General features: G+C 34.8%; 1 protein-coding gene across 1 annotated transcript; it reads right to left on the reverse strand.

Moving 5' to 3' along the window:
- Positions 1-1,904: 1,904 nt before the first annotated feature.
- Positions 1,905-14,894, reverse strand: LOC145579291 (protein EARLY FLOWERING 5-like). Its single transcript, XM_081636541.1, has 9 exons — positions 14,536-14,894; positions 10,546-10,639; positions 9,079-9,164; positions 5,673-5,722; positions 5,523-5,592; positions 5,143-5,224; positions 4,652-5,019; positions 3,689-4,222; positions 1,905-2,548 (listed from the first exon to the last, which is right to left on the reverse strand). Exons 1-9 carry the CDS (start codon positions 14,617-14,619, stop codon positions 2,336-2,338), a joined length of 1,581 nt encoding a protein of 526 aa, XP_081492667.1. The 5' UTR covers positions 14,620-14,894; the 3' UTR covers positions 1,905-2,335.
- Between the last annotated feature and the right edge of the window lie 7,013 nt (positions 14,895-21,907).

Consider the following 21,907-nt stretch of genomic DNA (forward strand, 5'->3'; position numbering starts at 1 on the left):
TACACATGCACTAATATTCTTAGAAAGAGTAATTAGCAACATAGTTAAGCAGGGTTGAGTTAATTAATTGTATTCTTAAAAGGAAAAAAAAGTTAATTGATTGTAGAGTTTTGGTTTTTGCAAGAATCCTAATTTTACTCCTCAAAGAAGGTGACATGGCAAAACTAGGGAAGAAAAAAGATGTTTTTTCCTTGATTTGTGACCCAATGACCAATGTTGGGGTTTTTGTCTAGTCATTATTTTTAGTTATTTTTAAATTTTGACAAGATAGTCAAAGTACAAATAGTTTTTAGTCTTAGTCATTTATTTTCTTTGGTAGTGGGGTATGTTTACTAGGTATGTCTCTATATTAATTGCTCCATACTAGGGAGTTAAAGAGTACTACTACTACTTTTTCTGTGTTTGTTTTTAATTGACATATTTTCTTACACAAATTTAATTATTAATATCTTTAATTTTTATAAGAGTTAATATTTTAAAATTATACTATATTCGCCCCTTTTTATTTGATTCACCTGCATCTTTTACGATCTCTAATGTATGTAATATCTTTAGTTACATACATATGAAGATTATGAAAATTTGATATTTGGATACTATTTATTGAAACCACTTTCTCACAATTGCCTTCTTAGCGTCGTTGTATTCAAAGGGTTAATCGAGATTTGTTCTGCCTCTTTGAATGAGATCAAAGTGGACAAAAGTTTTCGCCTATTTGAATGAGGGTCTGTTTTGTTCACGTTATTTTCCCTTATTTTAACTGTAATAACGTTAGATAAATTCAATTCAAGAAAAATAAGTTCTAATAAGGGTTACTCAAGTACAAATTATAACTAAAATAAGTTTTAATAAGATCTAATAAATTCAGATAAATTCAGGTAAGTTCAGATAAGTAAAGATAAAATAAGTTTAAATAAGTAAAAATCAGGTTAATAAAACACACCCTAATCAAGCAGGGCAATTACTTTTTTTCATCCTGTAAAAACAACTCAAATAGGGCAATAATTTGCTCTCCTTGTTCAAAATCAAAGAGGGAAACAAGCTTCAGTCGCTTTCTTTGTCCATTATCAAGCCGTGCTCGTTGTGAAAATGACAATTGTTAACAATGATAATTAGGGAATTAGGGATCGGTACAGAAATGTAAACTAGTCTTCCCAATATAGTTAGCAATTGACTATTGAAAACTCACTTATGACCTTAGTCATTTTGGACAAAAGGTAAGCATAAAATCATAGCAATGCCAAAATCATAGATTTTAAATTCAAACCAAGTCCAACTTCAGAAGCACATTCCATAAAACAAGTTTAATCAAAGTTGTCAAAACTATATTCATCAAAGATGATGCAGCTTTAATAGAAAAGTTAAAGGTTAATTTTAAAGCCATTACAAAACATAGTATCTTAAGCTCAAATTTTAAATACAAAATACTCGATCCTGATATTTTGGGTATAGTATAAAATGGTTTTAGGCTGGCTAGGGCGTGAGCCTAACCTATGGGCTTTAGGGTTGTATAGGCCCAGCCCGAGCACAATCCTAGCCCATGGGCTTATCCAAGCCCGCAGGCTTTTTTTTTTTAAAGAAAAACATTACTAATTTCGTGATATATACTTACAGAGTATGCTAATTTATCAGACCAAAAAAAAAACATTCATATTTGCTTATACCAATAAATCCCACTAGAGACACTTTGAGATAGGGATTCCTTGCCCTTCCCCCCACTCCTAAATTGCCTAGTCCGCTAACCTGAGCCAGAAGAACTTGTGAGGGGTTTCGGCCTAATAGGGTCCTTCTCCTTACCAATCCAAAAAAAAAAAAAAAAAATTGTACAAAACAATATACCAACTAAAATAAAAACTGATATAGCCTTCAAAAAAAAAAATGATCAGAGAGAGAAAATGGTACACTGGTAACCAAAGGAAAAAACAAAGGGTGTAATTAAAAATACTCCGTAACACTTTAATAAGTAACTACAACAAGCATCATGTAGACAACGAGGCCTCCCTCAATAAGAGTTTATAACTGAAATAAATATCACGTAAGCATAACAGAGACCTCAATATAAGTTGACTGAGAAAAACATCAATCCAACTACAAAACTACACTAAATTTAAGAGAACTAGAATCAGAAGAATTTTGTTATTAAATGAAAAATTATTCCATTTTAGACTTTTAGTTCTCTCTATTGGCAGGGATCTGTAAGCAAAAATTAGTACCACAATTCTCAGCTACAATAGACTGTTACAGAAGCTTTTAAATACAGCAACCAGAGAATTACCCAAATAAACAACAAGCCTGTAAATTAAGACAATAAGAATCCCTTGCAATAATATTCACGTCAACTATCAAGAGCACCAAGGGCTTTCATGTCCTCCAAGAAAGCCATATATGAATCGTCAATGCTTGGTGCTTTTGGTGCTGATGTGGTTGTTACTGATTCTGGTTTTGGAGCAGAAGTCATGGGCTGTTGAGAGATAGGTGCGTTTGTCATTGCTTTTGGTTTTGGCTTAGGAAGAGCAGACTCTCTTCTAACACGTACAGATGCAGGAACCTGTAGCCACATCATAAAAATGAAGTCTAGATATGATCCACAACAGTGATGTTATAGTTTTGACCTTTTAAAAAAAGTAAATTACCCAACTAATTACGCTATAGTATGATAATCAACACCAGTGACATAAAACCAATCGTATCAGACAACACAATAAGTTTTTAGTTTCCAATCTGTATAAAAAGTTACATTACTAGTTCAATATGTTACAAACTAAACTAGCTTTTCTGAGAATATTCTACCAACTCAGGTATCATAAAACTCATATGCTGCAATTGTAAATCTAATATGTCTAACAAAAGCTTAAGCTAAGCACTTCAACAGCAGTATTATCCGTAAAATCCATTGTATCACAACACATCTGCCATCATGTTGAAGGCAAATAGTAAGAAACTACTATAATGGACTCAGTATGCACTCCCGAGCTACCAATTCGGGTTTACACTCAAAGGAGGAAACAACTTGACACACAAGACAAAGGGGTAAGAGACAAGCAGCAGGGAGGGGGGGGGGGGGGGGGGGGACAGATGTGGACAAAACTAATCAATGAAACACTAAGGGAGGGAGCAACAAGAATTCTGCAGACATAATACTCTGATTGAGTAGTGACAAACACAATTAATATTAGGTTAACTAGTAGTAGTCCTTGATTATAACTAGGAAGTGACATGGCAGTAGAATGCATGTGATTCGTGATGTTTTGTAAGTGAGACAAGTAGCCTCAAGTTACTAAGTGGAGAGTAATAGAATCAAGCTATTTTTTGTAGTTAAAAGTTTCAGGCATTGTTAATCAATATCAAGCTTCCATCTTTATTAATCTGTCTTGTTAGCTCATTTTAACAAACTCAGAAATTTAATCTATTACAGTTACTAGTAATTATCTATTCCTAAGATTGTCCACGGTCAGATATCACATAATCTATATACTACAATCGCAGATCTAATCAGCCAAAAAGCTTTTTGCTCAACACGTCATAATTTCCACCAAAACCTCAAAATCAAATAAAAGAATCCACCCAGACCTCTATCCAACCAAAATAATACTAAGCAAAACAGAAAACATTCCAAAAGTGCAATTCATCAAGTGACTGCAAGGTTTATAAGAATAACAGCTTCTACTTCAAGCCAGAGTAAACATACCATAGCTGTGAGCTCTGGTGTGTGCTGAGCTAGAGGCCTCTTTACAACTGTGGGTGCAGCTGATTTAACATAAGATGGTTTCTGTGGAACAGTTGGCCTCATTGCAGTTGAATCATCCTGTAGCATCATTGGTGGTGGACCTGGAGGAAGTGGAGGTCTCATCATAGGAGGTGGTCCAGGGGGAGGACCAAAAGGTGGCCTAGGCATAAGTGGTGCAATTCCAGGGGGTACAGGTTGCCCTGGAAATCCAGAAGCAGATAATGGTGGCCTTGTGTCTGGTGGAGGGGGTGGAGGGAATCTTGAAATGCCTGGGGGTAGCACATCAGGCGGTAATGCAGGGAGTGCAGCTGGTCCTGGGCCTCCAGGCATACCTGATAATGGAGGCTGCCGTGATGGAGGTGGTGGGACCATTTTTGGAAGATCATTGCCCACTTCCTGATTTACGGCATCAGATTCAACACCAGATTGATTCCCTGCAAATTTTGGGGGAATTCCAGGTGGTGGAGGTGGTGGAGGGAGGAGAATATTAGATCCCTGCAAAGAATTACCATTCAATATCAATAACTTCTCATTATTGAAACCTCCTTGTGAATCAAGTACTAAACCAAGCAAGCATTGGTTAAGTACAAGTCAATATAATTTCAATCAAACATAAGGCAGCAATATAAGGTTCAAGTACATCCTTCAGTCAATTTGGTAATTCAATTCTGAACTAATAAAACAAGGGTATCACGATGTCAGCCTGCCATTACCCACCTCCAACCAAAAAGGAGGGAGGGAAGCATAATTGCAGGTTCAAGTACATCTTGATCCTTCAGTCAATTTGGTAATTCAATTCTGAAATAATAACACATGGGTATCACGACATCAGCCCACAAATACCAACCTCCAACCAAAACGGTGGGAGGGCAGCATAATTGCAGGGATAGTGAGATCTTTGCCAAAGTCATGAATGAGAATTACCTGCGAATCTTTTGAAGTAGTGACATCCCTCTCACTTCCAGAAATACCAGGTGGTGGTGGTGGTGGTGGCTGAGTGGATGGAGGGGGTGGAGGACGAACTCCAATAAGCTCTCTAGGAGGAGGGCCAGGAGGTGGTGGAGGAGGTGGAGGTAGAGGCAATGCTGATGCCAAGTTTGAATCCGAAGACTTCGGAGGCATCGGTGGTGGAGGCAGAGATGAAGGTATATCAGTGTCATGACTAGAATCAGGATCACCCATATTCGGCAAAGGAGGTGGCGGAGGCGGTGCAGGCAACTCAACACCATCAAGATCTACAGAAGATGCAGCACCATTTGACGAGGAAGCTTCTGACAATGGAATCCGAGGCCCTGCCATTATATAATGTAAGAATAAAAAGGGGGCAGGCACAAGGAGTAGACCATAAACAGAGCAATAACGATAACAATAACAATATCAATAATAATAAAAATGGTGCTATTAGAAGAACAAACCTATAGAAGACTTGTACATAGGAGGCTTTCCAGGGGGTGGAGCTCCTGTGGGATTCAACGTTGGATGATAGTATACAGAATCCTATAGGTCCACAGAAACAAACGACATATAAAACATGAATAAATAAGGGGGGACAGGCAAAAGTGTTCAAAAATTAGAAAGTCATGAAACATATTTCCTCCGTCCAGTGTCCACTAATGATGCCTAATTTTCTTAATTCCACTCCCAGTGTCTTTACATTCACATTACAGAGATAATTGATAATGCATCCTCTTTACCAAGACTTAAAGACTATATGTTCAACATGATCTCTTAAGCAAGACTATCAGAGCGAAACAGAGGGTATAACAAAAAGAAAGTAGGATCAAGCATAACTTACTTCAGGTTGTGGATGCTTTGCTCTCTCCTCCTCTTCGGCTGAAGTCCGTCTCTGTACAGGTCCCAAATGACTGCAGCAGATTCACCTTGTATCAGAGAAAAATATTTAATACATAACTGTTACAACAAAACAAAATGAAAGGAGAAGTACCTGAACATAACTGGATCCTCACCCTTTTCCTTCATTTTTTCTTCATACTCCTGCCAAACAAAAGCATAAATCATCATATCATCTCAAGTTATTCCAAGGTCATACAAAAATGAAAGGAACAAAAGAAATCCAGCACACGTTATGATTTCATGCATTTATTTATCAGGGAAAAATAAGGTGCACTTACACAGCAAATTGAGATGTTCTACCAAACATAAACATGACATATACATATTTAAGGGGTTGTTTGGTACAGGAGTTTTAGGAAAGGGATAGAGATGTCGTATCAAAGCCCCTGTTTCCCTTTGACAATATTATGATGTCGTATCAAATCCAGCACACATTATGATTTCATGCATTTATTTATCAGGGAAAAATAAGGTGCACTTACACAGCAAATTGAGATGTTCTACCAAACATAAACATGACATACATATTTAAGGGGTCGTTTGGTACAGGAGTTTTAGGAAAGGGATAGAGATGTCGTATCAAAGCCCCTGTTTCCCTTTGACAATATTTACAGTGAATAAGAAATAAAGAAAGGGGAAGGAAAAAAAGGGGAGGGAGGAGAAGAGGAGGGAAGAATGATGACTTTTCCTTCCAAATCTCTCTATTGTTGGAGAGATCAATTTCTTACAATTTAATTCCTCTATTTGTCTCCCCTCCAATTCCCTTCCTCATTTGTTATCCAAATGAACGACAGCCCACCCCTCTATTTCTCTCCCCTCCAATTCCCTTCCTCAAAATCCCTACTCGAGTAAGGTAGAACCAAGTGAGTACCTAAATAAAGTTGTAAAGATAATCATAAGGAGTTCACATCATGAAGTATGAAGGTGAAGCATTTGGTCTATGGGTTTTGGTTTTTAATTATGAATATGTAGCATATTCCTCCATACCAACATTATAAAAATAAAAATAAAAAATAACATAAAACAATCATTACACTTTACATAAGAAAGGAGAAGAGAATTGTTTAGTGTTTTAAAATAGAATAGTAATGAATCATGGAGGAGAAGAGGTCATAGAATTTGTTCGGTGGAGAGAGGAGTAAACGAAAAAGAGGGAGAAAAAAAGGAAAATAAGAAGAGATGATGGCGCTAAAAAGGAGAAAAATAAAAAGAGGGAAAATGCCTCATTTATGGTTTTGTAATCAGCACATGGGCTGGGTCAACATCTTACATTAGAAAATGCGTTAAAAGATACTTCCTCCGTCAATTTTTAATCTTTACGCTTTAACAAAGAAAGATTCCAAAAGTAACGATTATAAAGTGACGGAGGGAGGTGTAAATTAAAATAATTTTTTTATACTACCTCCATTTTGAGTTCTACCCATTTACTCTTCACAAGGTCAAAGTTTTAAAATTTTGACCATGTCTAAGTGTGTATATATAAGAAAAAACATTATCAAGTTTGATCTTATTAGATTAGTATTGTTATGAATTTTCAATATACCTACTTTGTATAATTTTACTAATGCACAATCAAAAAACTTGATGGTCAAAGTAGTTTATTGGAGACCGCGTAAAACGCAAGTAACAGTTAGTAAAACGGATGGAGTACAAAATTATTTCTCACAAAACCTAATTTTATAAAGTACTTTTTGACAAATTTTGTTTTCTTGTTTGTCTATCTAAAATACTCCTGCAAATCAAAGCCCACAATAATATAAAGCTATGTGACTTTAATCGATATTGCCCCAATGTGAATTCATGACAATATAAAGGGTAGGGTTCTCTGTTTCTAGCAAAGGAGTGTGGCCTCAGAGATTTAAACCTAGGTGTACCAAAACTACAAGTTCAAATAATGGTTCATATCCATTTGGACTTCAATTTCAAAACTAGGACAATTTTAGCTTGGATTTAAAAGGCCAAGGCCAATGCACACCCCTATCAACGGTGCATATGATATAACCAAAAAAATAAAGGCCATTAAATTTTAGTTAAGATTTTATTACTCAACTCATCTAGTTTTTTCTCCTTCCCTTATATAGCATTTGTAGGGTAGAGAGCCCAACTTTATAACTCGCATTTCAAACACTATATGTAAATGGAATATTGACAATTCAAAATCCCAAAATGTTTCAGCACTCCGGTTGCCTGTTTAAAACATCTCATTTCCATTTCAAAACATTCCTATGTTTTATACTTCTTCTATTCCAAATTAGTAACCGTTTCTTTTTGGCACGCATATTAGGAAGTAAGATAGGAAGACCAAAATACAAAAAGACCCATAAGTCCATAACCACCTACCCCTATTCCGGTCCTTCTCCTATCTTAACCTGCAAACCAGCCACTCCACCCTTACCTTTATCTAGTCCACTGCCAACTTCCTCCACTACTCATCCACCACCACCCCTAGATGACTGCTCAATGATAAAGGAGGTATGGGTACTTGAAAAAAAAAAAAAAATTTCTTTCTTTGGCCAAGGGCAGCTTCGGCGTCAAGGGGTCACGGGCTGGCAGTGGCTTGGTTAAAGTAGAGCAGTAGCAAAAGCGAGTATTTATAGGGCACCCTTTTCTTTTTATTCATATGTAGAAGTTTCAAAATGAAACAAGTCAACCAACAAGAAACTTCCCAAAAAGAAATACGTGTCACCTAACTTGGGATGGAAGAAGTATTTCGCAAGTAGCTCAATATTTTGGTGCTTCACATCTCTTCGGTATGAAATCCCTTTAGAGGATCCTTTTTTATAAAACAGCAAAAGAAGTTTCAGGGAGGGACAAACAAATAAGAATGACAAGACAGTGTGCCTAAGTGTAGCTCATGTGTCACATACAACACAGCTGGTAAATAGGCAAAGAGTGCCCACATAGATCCTTATATTAACATTTCATGTCTTGGGTTCAAATCCCACATATTACAGCGGCTTCTTTTTACACATTCTACATTATTTAAGTATAAATATTGCTTCACGGCCACCTGTTTTCATGAATGAAACATTTGCTAGGTTGTAAAAAATAAAAATAAAAATAAAAATAAAAATAAAAGAAGCAATTTCGATCCCCTCTAATTAATTTTTTTTCTTATTATAGCTATTACTCCATCCATCACAGTATTGCACTCAACTTGTGTTATCTTTGCACAAAGCTATAGGTGACAAGTGGTTGTTTGTTTATCAATTGTTATTTTATTGAAAAAGTGGATGTGATAGACATTAATAGGGTATTATTAAAATTAAAATGAAAGAGTGTGGGGACCAAAGTGTAACAAGATTCTGAGGGAGTATCATTTACCCTTTCCTTTTTCATCTAACTAAAAATACTTGCTCATAACAAGGTTCAAAGTGTCCTCAAACTAAAAAGGAATACTATAGGTATATCAAGATACCTAATGTTTACTTTGGGACATAGAGGCACCAAACGCAAATAACATAGATAGTAAGAAGGACAAACATATACATACATACCTTTCTCTTCTTCATAACAAGGTTCAAAGTATCCTCAAGCTGCCTTTTCTTGTGTTTTCTTGCTTTGTCAAGTGCACCTTCAGCCTCTGTGCATTTTGGGGGGAGGAATGAACAATTTAGTCAGATAAAAGATTGCAGAGAGCCAAAAATATCTACAACAACAAAGTTCTCAATCCCAAATGGCAAGTGCACACCGTTAAGAAATGGAAATTCTGTAGGTGTTTCTGTGACAGAAACCTAACAGCCAGATATATACTATGAAGTAAATAAGCGATACAGTAGGAGACTTAAATATCAAGAAACTTTTAATTTTCCTAGCCTTATCACCATGATTATGATGAAGTTCCATACCAACCATCAAATGCCTAAAACCTGTTATTACTCTCTTTGACAAAAGTCACACAACACTTTTCTCAGGGAAAGCATCCTAACACAACTAGAGACAGCAAAGAAGGGACAACTTGCAAGCAGAATCAGAACATTAAGTGTAAAGATGCAAGTGAAAGCTTTGACTTAGTTACTAGTTCTAGAAAGTTCAATACTTCTGATTATCTACAGGCTCACAGACCTTTTAAGGATCTTTCACCTCATGTGTTCTTTTAATGTGTTAATAGTAAAAAGACAGGAAATCATCTATTCTTACATTGTTTTGTGGCATTGTTACTTTGACAGAGGTTACTTACGATTGTTGGGATTCATTGGATTGCTCTTGCTACTCTTCAAGACCAATTGCAGATTTATTATATAAAGTTTGGTAGGTGTAAGGAGCATAAATACTGTGGTAGGATAATTTTCAGTTATTTGAAGATGATTTAATTGAAGCAAAATGACAAAATTATCTATGGTCAGGTGTCTTCAATCTTCATTGAATACTTTGTGGAGCAAGTGGTGTATTAAGCTTCTATTTAAGCTCACGCTTACAGGGCTTTCTCAAAAACATCCTGTTTTGATATTTTGGGTTACTTTTTTGTTGTGCTATTGAATGAAATCTGTTTTTCACATCCAAACAGAAAATATTGCTATGTGAACAATCCATTACGAAGTTTCCTTCACATAAAAAAGAAACAAACACTAATAGATATAAACTTTCAAAGTTCAAACAGATACTTCCTCCGTTTTTTAATACTTGCAACAAATACTTTTTCACGGTATTTAAGAAAAGTGGGTCTCACATGATATAACACACTTAAAATGGGGTTGAGTGATTGTTAGGAGTATAATTAAGTTGGCCATGAGAATAATAAGGGTAATAGACTAATAGTACACTTTTCTACCACAAAAACTTTCGAATTATAGTGTGTTGTAGGTATTCTGACATTTCCATTTTCAGGAAGTGTTGCAAATATTAAAAAATGGAGGAAGTAATATATTAAAGCATAGAGGAAATGTATTGTGCCAAAGGCATGAGAACCATCAAACTTTGCTCAATATCTAGTGAAGCAAATAACTTCAATAATGTTAGCTTACTCATCATCTCTAACTTCTGAATCTGATCTTTGATCTGATCAGGATCCTTCTTCAAAAGACCAACCTCCCGAACCTTTTTTCTCTCTTTCTTGTTCTGTCCAAGCCAATAATCATATAGATATAAGATAGAGTCATAAGAAGGATGATCTAAACAAATGCATTCAATCAAGATTGTAGTACAATGACAATCAATCAATCAAAGCCTTAATCCCGTAAGTAGTACAATGACAACATATCATATAAACCATGACAGCTTAAGCTTTATTTATATACAAATTAAAGATCAAGACAATATTCTCATAATATATACCTTGAAACCAGTGATCCATCTTGAAAACATATCTAAAACAAAAGCAGTAAACCAACACAAATGTCATTCTCTCCAAAATTCCATCTACACACATGACAACCACAACACCGGTGTCCACATCTCCTGTGACTATATCATTTACAAGCTGTCAAACTCTACCTCGACAATTTCAATTTTCAGTTACCTGAGGCTGAAAGTCAGTACAGCAACTGCAACCAAACTTGGGAATCTTGCAATTGGTAGCATTAGGCACCACTTACAAATATACAAACAGAAAGATCATCTGTTTTCTCTAAATGATTTTCTGGATATACCTACTAACACTAATTAGCTTTATATCCACCAGAAAAATTTGTCTTTTCCTGATCCATAATTTATTAGCTCCATCATGCTTACTATTTACACGTAAGTACAGCAGTAATACTTCTAAAGGACTATAGACTCTTCTGGGTGGCTCAAATGGAGAGCAGAAATTAGATTGTGCAATAGTGCGCCTCTTTGAAGAGAGGCGCTGTACATGGGCAGTTAAAATTTTTTGGCTGAAGTTTGCTTCAAGTGCACCTTGGTTGCGCCTCATATGCGCCCGGCGCTTTTGGTGCACCTTGGGTACTTTTTGTGCGCCTAACCCAAAACGCCTCGCCCAAACCAAATTAAGCGCTCATCCCTGATCGCCTTGGGGCCAGCGCTTTTTCAAACACCGATATCAAGTTGTTTTCCAGCTAACATTCCATTCGGCATAAATGGCGAACAGAAAACATTCACTCATAATAAGCCCCTCCATACTCCACTAGCTACATATGACACTCAAAAAGGCATCTATTTCTTTCCCTATGCTACAATCAATCAATCAAAGTCTTAATCCCGTAAGTGGGGTCGGTTACATGAACCAAATATGATTATTCTGTGTGGTCATCCACAAAAATATTCCTCCTCCAACCCTTATGATCCAATGCTTCATCCTCATACAAATCCATATACTTCATATCTTTCCTAACTCCTTCCAACCAAGTCATTTTCGATCTCCCCCTCCCTCGTTTAATCCCTCTATGGTCCCACTCTTCCACTCTTCACCGGTGCACCCTTGGGTCTCCGTCTTACATAGCCTAACCGTGATTTTACTTTATTTTGTCTAGCCACTCCTACTTTCTTACGAATAACCTCATTTTTTATTCTATCTCTTAGAGTGTTCCCGCACATACACCTTAACATGCGCATTTTTGTAACTTCCGTCTTCTTAACATGCTCCTTCATAGAAACTCAACATCTGTACCATAGAGCAACACTGGTCTTATGGCAGTCCTACCGGGACTACTCCGATCACATAACACTCCTGGGGCTGCTCTCCATTTAAGCCACCCCGAGGGCCACGTCATGATCAATGTCACCATTTTTCTAGACGATCGATTCAAGATACTTAAAACATTCACTCATGGTTAATTCCTTTTTATCCAAACTTACCACTTCATCACTTGTCCCCATGGAAAAAAAACTCGGCCGTTCCGTTGTATAACGGCCGCTTTGTAACGGGTTTCAGAGTTGCCGATCCGAAAAAGGCCGTTATATAACGCCGAATTGAAATTCACACCCAAATCGCCGAGTTGGCCGTTACGTAACGGTAGAACGCCGTTCTGTAACCGTTACATTCGCGAGTAATTGTTTTGGGCATGCTGAGATGCTCGGAATTCTCTGTGAATCAGTGTTGCCATGGCTATGGAGAAGTCAGAATTTTTTTTTTTGACGGGAGGTTGAAGAAGGAAGTACAAAAAGAAACTGAAAGTAATAAAAGTCACATGATGCTTTACAGCTGTCTCCCTTTTCCCCCTTTACTGGTTCTTTTTTTTAAATCCTTTTTATTTTAACAGTTGTGTCCCATCATTTTTTTACCCCTTTTACTTATCCTTTGTGGTAACTGGTAAGTTACTAACTTACTTATTAAGTAGTCATCTTTACCCTTTTTCTTTTTTTTAAAAAAAAACCCAAATTAGTAAGAAATCAAAACCAAATAAATAAGTGCTTCAAAAAAAAAAAATTAATACTACGTGTAATTGTCATAGCTTTAGCATAATATGGTATAAATAATTAGTAAACAAGCTAAAATTCTACTTATGTGTTTTTTTAAAAAAAATTCACACCGCGAAATCCGCGATCCGTTCTATTTAACCGTTACAAGCCGTCTCCGCGACAACGCGACCGTTACCGCAAACGCGACCGCGACCGAGTTTTTTTTCCCTGCTTGTCCCCCTCTGAGTACCAAAGCGACATACCAAATATTCAGTTCATTGTTGTCAAAATCGTGATCCGGATCGTAGGATCGTGCGATCCTACGATCCCATTTTAGCTAAACGAATCGGATGAGAAGCAAAATCGCAGAGTAAGCAGGATCACCGTAGGACCGGTCAAGATCGAATAAGATCGGACGATTCTATTTTTCACTTAAATTATTACAGGATTGTACAGGATCGGTCAAAATCGAATAGGATCGGGAACGTACGATCTTACTTTTTACTTATTAAAATGAGCCTAAAGCAATTAAACTTTTTTCTAAGCTAAGAAAATTACTATCCAACTACTAAACCTATAAATTTTACCATTTTTATAGCTTAAAAAATGTTATCAAATCATGTAGCAACTTTTTTATTACTCTTTTTATCAATTTTGTAGAATCTTACGATTCTACGATTCGATCATACTCCTCTCACCAATCTAATAACCTTGATTCAGTCTTACTCCGACTTAGCTTAAACCCTCTAAACCAACCTTTGTCTCCATTGCTTTAACTTGGCATTAACCCCATCTTTAATTTCATCCATCAAAACAATATCATCTGCAAACACCATACACCATGGAACCTCATCTTGAATTGGTTTAGTTACTTCATCTAAAACCGTTGCAAAAAGAAAAGGGCTTAAAAATAAAAATAAAAAGAGAGAGAGACCATTGCCAAACTATTTATAGTCAAAAGTGAATGTATTTGCTTGACTCAAAAAAACTTCTTTATCACTGACATTTAAGTAAAAAAAAAAGTCATCCTTTGAATTCCAAATCTTCTTTAGGTATTAACCACAAATCAAACTCACACCAAAGTTTCCCAAAAACCTCTGGTTTCCATCATTCATCGCAAACTTTAATGTTACGAAGTACAAGTGAAAAAGGTAATGGTAATGACTCTATTTTATTGCAAGGGTAATTCCAAGAAAAATGGTTCCAACACAGCAAACACCAAGTATGATAAACAAACAAGACAACAGAAATTCTTCGTTATCGCACTCAAACTTTTTATATGTGTGATCAACTTATCCAATCTCCTCCAATTCATAAATCAATAGCCTCATCCTCCTCAAAGGCATGAAATGTATGAAATTCAATCCCCCGAAATTCAATAATATCACAATAACCATAAGTTCTCCTTATTTTACAACACCAGTTCACCGCAACCATTTCAAAAAGCTCTAAAAATCTGGCAAGAATAATGCAACACAAATTTCTCCATTTTGTTCAAAAATCAACTAAAAATTATAATTGAATATACATAAACAGTAAGCATTAACAAAAATACCTAAACCAATACAAAAATTGCAAAAGTTAAAAATAATACGAAACATTCAAAATGAAAACCCTAGAATTCAAAACAAAGTGATAATACAAAGAAATTGAATAGAAAAAGGGGAAAAAACACTAACCCTTTTCAATTCCTTTTTACGAAGCTCCTTCCGATAAGCATCAGTAGGGTTCATGACTTTGCCTCCTTTCGTAGTCTTCACCATTTTTGCTGGTTTTCGAAAAACTTACCTTTTTCTTTTTTAGGTGTTGATGATTTTTCTTTGAACTGGATTTGAAAAGTTAAATATGAAGAAAAGGAAAGCAGAAATTGATTATGGCGATTTGTAAATCTTTCTCTCTCCTCCCTCGGCGTTGAGTGTTGTTTCCGATGCTTGGCAGTGGAGAAATGCCCTTATTAGAATTATTGTGTGGGAGTTTTCCGGCTTATCACCGATAAGCTCGTTCTTTTTTTGGTGCACGAACCATCTTCCTAGCCCGCGACCTATGATAAATAAGGTTGATCAGAATGCTGTCTAGACCGCAAACCAAATCTTAATTAGCGGAATGGTGTAGTTTGCGGTTTATTAATTACGGTATGGTTACTAGAACTGTTAATTCGAGTAAATGAGTCCGGTTTTGGGTCGGTTAAGTGTGGGTCGGGTCAACTCGAGTCGGATCATTTTCGGGTTAATGTTGTAACCTATGCAGGTCGGGTTCGAGTTGGGTCATGCTTGAATTGGGTTACGTCGGGTCATACATCTTATCGGGTTTGGGTCGGGTTAATAACATGTTGGGTGAATAATAGGTCGAGTTTAATTCAGGTTTTTCGAGTTAAAACGAGTTAGGGTCATTACCGGGTTGGAGTCGGGTTCGATTCAAGTCAATACTTTGCGAGTTATATCAGGTCGGGTCATTCTCGAGTTTAAGTCGGGTTCGGTTCAAGTCAATAATTTGCGGGTTATATTCAGGTCGGGTCATTTCTAAGTCGGGTCATTCTTGGGTTTAAGTCGGGTTCGGTTCAAGCCAATAATTTGCGGGTTATATTCAGGTCGGGTCATTTTCAAGTCGGGTCATTCTTGGGTTTAAGTTAGGTTCGGTTCAAGTCAATAATTTGCGGGTTATATTCAGGTCGGGTCATTTCCAAGTCGGGTCATTCTTGGGTTTAAGTTAGGTTCGGTTCAAGTCAATAATTTGCGGGGTCGGTTCAAGTAAAAACAAAATACTTTCAATATTAACATAGAGTAGTTTTAACCTAACGAAGTTATGATTTTACAAGTAGATTACAATATAAATAACATACATCTTTAGTTAGGTAGTCAATATCTACAATAATAAAAATGTATAAAATAATAAATCAAGTTGATTTCGGGTCGGGTCAATAACAAGTCGTATTGATTTAAATTCGGGTTTGTAACAGATCGAGTTGTTCAATTTCGATTCGAGTCAGTAACATTTTGTGTTAAATTCGGGTCGGGTTAGGAACAGGTCCGGTTAGTAACAGGTCAGCTTAAATTCGGGTTTTGACAGGTTAAAACGGGTTTGGGTCAATTTCGGTTCAGGTCAATAACTTACGGGTTATATTCGAGTCAGGTCATCTCCAAGTCAGTTCATGTTCGGGTGCGGATCTCAAATACTCGGGTCTAGGGTTGGTTTCAGGTCGGGTCAGATTGGGTTCAAGTCACCATTTTTCCGGGTTCAGACGAGTCAGTTAATAATCGGGTTCGGGTCGATATTTCGGGTCGGGTCAGCTTTTGACAGCTCTAATGGTTACTAAAAATGATCAAATTACTGTTTGCGGTTTAGTGAGGTTTTAAGAAAATCAATCAATCAATAACTTATATACTAAAAGACACATCAAAAATGACATGTGTCATTTTCTAGTGTGTCCCTTAGGTTTTATTTATTTATATTTTCTTTTCTTTAAAATCAAATATTTTACATAAATTAAAGAATAAAAAAAATTTAATGTATCAAATCACAATAAATATATTGATACCATAAACTTAAGCAAAAAAATAAAATCAAATCAAATTCTTAACATAAATTGTTACATACATATTATTATGTACAACTCTACCAATTTTACAACAAGGATTTTTTTAAAAAAGATTTTTGCATATTATGTGAGAAAAGCTTGCTAGGAAAGATATGAAAAAATATTTTTACCAGCTGATTTATTGAAAAAATATACTGCATGAGAAAATGAATAATAGTAGTCCATAAAAAGTGCATGGTTTTTTTTTTAATTTTTTTTATTTGAAAGCAGATCTATGTATGGGTTAAAGTTAAATACATATTGTTAACATATTCATTTGGTTAACAAGAAGAAAATGATATAAATGTATTGGTGAAATATACCGTATATAAATATAAATATAAGCGTATTTTAAAATATTTATTCGGCTAATAATAGACTCTTTCATAATAAATTTATTTTTAAAAACAATAATTTAAAACAACTATTGAATATTACTGTGCATGGCACGGGACCTAACCTAGTATTAGACTAAAGTCCTGTTCTTTAGAGTTGCTCTGCTTTGCTCTACCTAAAAATAATATTTAATAATAATAATAATTAATAATAAATAATTAATATTTAATAATAATGCCATAATAATAATAACAATAATAATAATAGTAATTATAATAATAATTAATTTTTAATAATAATATTTATTATTATTATTTAATAATAATAACTAATATTTAAAGATAATAATAATAGCTAGAGGAGTGGGGGCCCAGATTGTATCTCGGCTCCCCACTAATTTCTTGTAAATCTATTGACTTTGTAGGTTTTATTAATATAATAATAATAATAATAATAATAATAGTAATAATAGTAATAGTAATAATAATAATAATAATAATAATAATAATAATAATAATAATGATATAATTAATTTTTAATAGTAATGTGATTTTTACAGTACTAAGATTCATTGTTCAAAACTTGTGGGATGTATTCTTTCAATCAATACCCATTGAGTAGCCATTGAAAATTAATAATTCATTTTCAAAATTGTTGTAAAATAAGTGTTTTAAAAGTTACAAAAATATAATAATAATAATGTGTTTGTTTGATCAAAGGAAAAATGGTGTGGCGTGACATTTCGTCACTGAATTTGAAAATGAATTCCGACGCAATCGGGGTGCACATTATATCGCCAGTACGTTCCCTAAGGTTATACATCACTCTCACTCAAATGCACTTTTGGGTGAGAGGTGGAACAATATAAATTTATGCCCAAAGAAGAAAAATGTGTTAAGCTCTTTTTAATATATATATATATATATACTATTAACAAGTGAGTAGCCCGAGCGTTGCTCCAAGTTACTACTTTTGTAATTGTGTAACTACTGATTTTTAAGTGCATCTAATAGTTTGTATGTGGTATATGTGCCTTCAATACTTTATAATATAATATAAGATGTGTATTTTATGCAAAAATTCCAAGCCGTATATAGACAATGCAAGGAGTATGAAGAGTCAAATGTAACCACCAAATGAGTGATTAAATCATAATAATGAAGCTGATTTAATCACAATAAACAACCACTTGAATCAAGGAGTTACATAAGAATAACCAAAGATCAAAAAGGAATCCAAGAGAAAGAGTAGAAAGCTAAAGAGTGAATCTAGACATGAAAAAAGTCTACTCCATAATCTATTTGTGGGGCAAACGTGGTATGCCACAACCTACTTGTGGAGTAAACTGATCATACTCTAGAAAAGACACTAACCAACCAAGAAACATGACTTTTACTCTCTTTACTCCAACAGAATATTCTTGCAATGCCGCAACTCACTCTACTACCCAGATTTCTCCGTTTCAAGCCTTATATGGTAGGGAGCCACCCAAAATAATTAAAGGGGGGCTGGAAAGACTATTATTGAGTCCTTAGATGAGATGCTGCAAGAGAGGGACGTCATGTTGGATGAATTGAAGTGCAATTTAATTCGTGCACAACAGATTATGAACGAAATGTTGATGTTAAGAGAAGGGATAAGGATTTTCAGATCGGAGACTATGTATGTTTTTCTCAAACTTCAGGCATACCAGCAGCGTTCACTTGCCAAGAGGCCGTTTGAGAAATTATCAGCTCGTTATTATGGACCATTCAAGATTATTCTGTAGGTGAGCAAGGTGTCCTATAAGCTGGGCTTGTCTGAAGAGTGTCGTATTCACCTAGTATTTCACATTTCTTAGCTTAAGAGAGCCATTGGAGATCATCCAAGCTCAGCCACTATACCTGATTAGATCACTCCTAAATAAGAGTTAATTGTGGTACCAGAGCGAGTATTGGATAGCCGCATCATACAAGGGAAGGGGGAGTCACAAGAAATTCTAATTAAAAAGCGAGGGTTGTCTAAGTTCAAGACTATGTACGTGGGAGGAGGTGAAGTCAATCTTGGAGCGATTTCCCACACCTTAAGGACAAGGTGGTGCTTTAGGAGGGCGGTAATGTAATGAATCACCCCAAGCTACCCATTCTCTACACCTACAGCAGGCGACAACAGTAGTAAGGAGGCAACAACAACAACAACCTACAGCAACAAGTAACAACAGAGAACTAAGGCTACAAGGGACTGTTCACTTTACTATGGAAGTATATAGAAGAAGACAAATGTATGTAGTAGTTGTAACAATTAAGACTTAAGCTACTTCAGTACATTATCTAGTACTTTAAATAGCAAAAAAGAGAGGATAGATAGGAAAGAAATCTATTCACAAAAGTTGTATTAGTTTATTGGAGAGTGATGGCCTAAAGCCATTCGTAGCTTAATTTGTAACCTTGAAACCATTTGGCTATTAATCATTCTATCAATCATTCTAAGTGGTTTACAAAATTGATAGTCCACCAAAATAAAAATAAAAAAATTAAAAAAAAATCATTTTAAGCAAAGACTATACATAATGAAAGTCACCAGTTATGAATAGTGATATTTCTTTACTACAATGTATAATGATATTTGTTAGCCTTTTAAATTATGAAATTTGATTTCTCGACTTTGAGCAACTTTTATGGTATGAAACAAATTATTTTAACATTAAATATAAATTAACAAATTACGCGAACCTATATGCATATTATATTTCACAAAGTTGACATGAATAGTTATGTGTATTGATATATTACTTCAAAAATATAAAATATTTAATTTTTTTTTCTTAACCACAGATAAATTAAGGAGTACAATATTTTCGTAAACACTAATATTGAACCAAACTATTAATGAAAGTAGGGTGGTAATACACATCATATAATTATTATATCAGAATTATTAGTTTAATCACATATTATTTCATCACAAATCAAGTAATCATCCTCAAAGAATAACAAACAAGCTATAAATTACGGCTATTTCACCAAATGCCATCAAGGTTTTCAAAATTCACCAAATGCCATCGAGCTTTTAAAAAATTCACCAAATGCCATTAATGACTAACGGCCGTTAACTCCGTTAGTCATTAAGATTAAATCTTGACACGTGTCATAATATGATTGGTTCATTTTAATTAATAAAAATAATTTTTTTTCTTCATTTTCGTGGCAAAAATTGCTCGGGTATAGTTTTGTGGGTCATTTTGATTCTTTATGGGTACAAATTAAGCTCGGAATTGACAAAAAAATAACGTAAATGCTCTGTTTTGTGTGTTAAAAAATATTTCGATTAGCGTGTCGTTATTTTTTAACCATCAAAATTGATTGAGTAAGGTTTTGGGGGTCATTTTGTCCCTTTATGGAAACAAATTAAGCTCAGAATTGACAAAAAAATAACGTAAATGCTATGTTTTGTGTGTTGAAAAATATTTCGATTAGTGTGTCATTATTTTTTAACCATCAAAATTGGTCGGGTAAGGTTTTGGGGGTCATTTTGAACCTTTATGGAAACAAATTAAGCTCGGAATTGACAAAAAAATAACATATATGCCCCGTTTTGTATGTCGATATCGTAATCTTTTTTTCGAAAAAAAATGCGAAACGGGGTATTTACGTTCTTTTTTTGCCAATTTTGAGTTTAATTGTATCTATAAAGGGTCAAGATGACCCCCAAAACCTTACCCAAACAATATTCGTCACGAAAATCTAAAAAAAGTATTATTTTTATTCATTAAAATAAATAATTATTGTGTATTAATTTTAAAAAGTAATGGCATTTGGTGAAATAATTTTCCAAAGTAACGGCATTTGGTGAAATAAGAATTGCATTAACGGAAAACTAACGTCTATATGCTATTAGTGGCACGAGGTGTCATTGTATTGTTTGTCAGTGGCATTTGGTGAATTTTGAAAACTTTGATGGCATTTGGTGAATTTTGTAAGTACTTAGTGGCATTTGGTGAAATAGCCGTATAAATTAATAGCTTATACACTTTTAGTTTTACAAAAACTATTTCCAATCTACTGTATAAATAAAAGAGAAGGTATTGTGTCAGTCTGGACTGACGAAACCCCTGACGAAATGTTTCGTCAATCCAAATTGACGAAATGCGGATTTTTCATATCTTTAGTTGGCTAGATGATATCCCCTATTGACTGGATGATATTTCTACTGGCTGGATGATATTCTTTATTGGCTATATGATATCGTTTATTGGCTGGATGATATTTTTATTGGCCGGATGACATCCTCTATTGGTTATATGATATCATGGCTAGATGATATTCTTTATTGGCTATATGATATCATTTATGATTGTGTCTATGATATCCTTTATTGGCTGGATGACAAATTCATCCCCAGCAATCAACTAATCAAACAATAACATCACAACACTTGTGAAAATACGAATTTCATAAACAAGGTTAACAAATTGATCGCAGATAATAGTGAATTAATGAAGGAAAAAAATTAGGGGCGATGAGAAAACCGCATAAGTAAACGACAAACCCCAGAAGGTATGATGAGTCTGTAGAAGCAGACACCAAATTACGTAGTATAAAGAATGGAGCATAAAAAGAGAGAGGGAAAGGAATTCTAACAGTTTATCAGTCTACGTTTGCTTGCAGTAACTTCTTTCTCGAAAAATCAATGTTATACAGTATACACCATCGTAACTTCTTAGGTCGATCAAGTTTAACAAATTTTGTATTTTACGGTTTTTACCACATGGAATTCTAAACGTTGCTCTCGAATCTCCAACTAACGTCCGAAAAATAATTTAAAATTACCTACTTACCCTTATGTTTAGCAATATAAAAACCTACCCACAAACTACTTTAATTCCGAAAAGTTTAAATAATTTTAGCACAAAAACCAAAGATTTTTCATGTATTTAAAATCTTATCTTAGAACTTTATAAGCATGGGAAGTTGGAAGTTAATATAGCTTAGTTACAGTGAATTTCTAACTCTTACCTTTTATTTTCTACGGTCCCACTTCATCTCTTTTATTTTTTTTGTTATTTTTTGTCGTTTGAAAACTGGAGCTTTACTGTAGCTTAGCTTTTTCATCAAACCCTAGGTTTCTCTTTCCTTGTTACTCAATTGATTGAGTCCTTTTTA

Source organism: Chenopodium album, chromosome 14, assembly GCF_948465745.1.
Source record: "Chenopodium album chromosome 14, dcCheAlbu1.1, whole genome shotgun sequence".
Lineage (NCBI taxonomy): Eukaryota > Viridiplantae > Streptophyta > Magnoliopsida > Caryophyllales > Amaranthaceae > Chenopodium > Chenopodium album.

Bases quoted from the DNA above. Each gene is read 5' to 3' on its own strand.
- LOC145579291 (XM_081636541.1), bottom strand. From the start codon at position 14,619: ATGGTGAAGACTACGAAAGGAGGCAAAGTCATGAACCCTACTGATGCT. The intron at 10,640-14,535 runs GTTAGTGTTTTT...TGGCTTGGACAG, and splicing joins GTAAAAAGGAATTGAAAAGG to AACAAGAAAGAGAGAAAAAA. The intron at 4,223-4,651 runs GTAATTCTCATT...AATTCTTTGCAG, and splicing joins CTACTTCAAAAGATTCGCAG to GGATCTAATATTCTCCTCCC.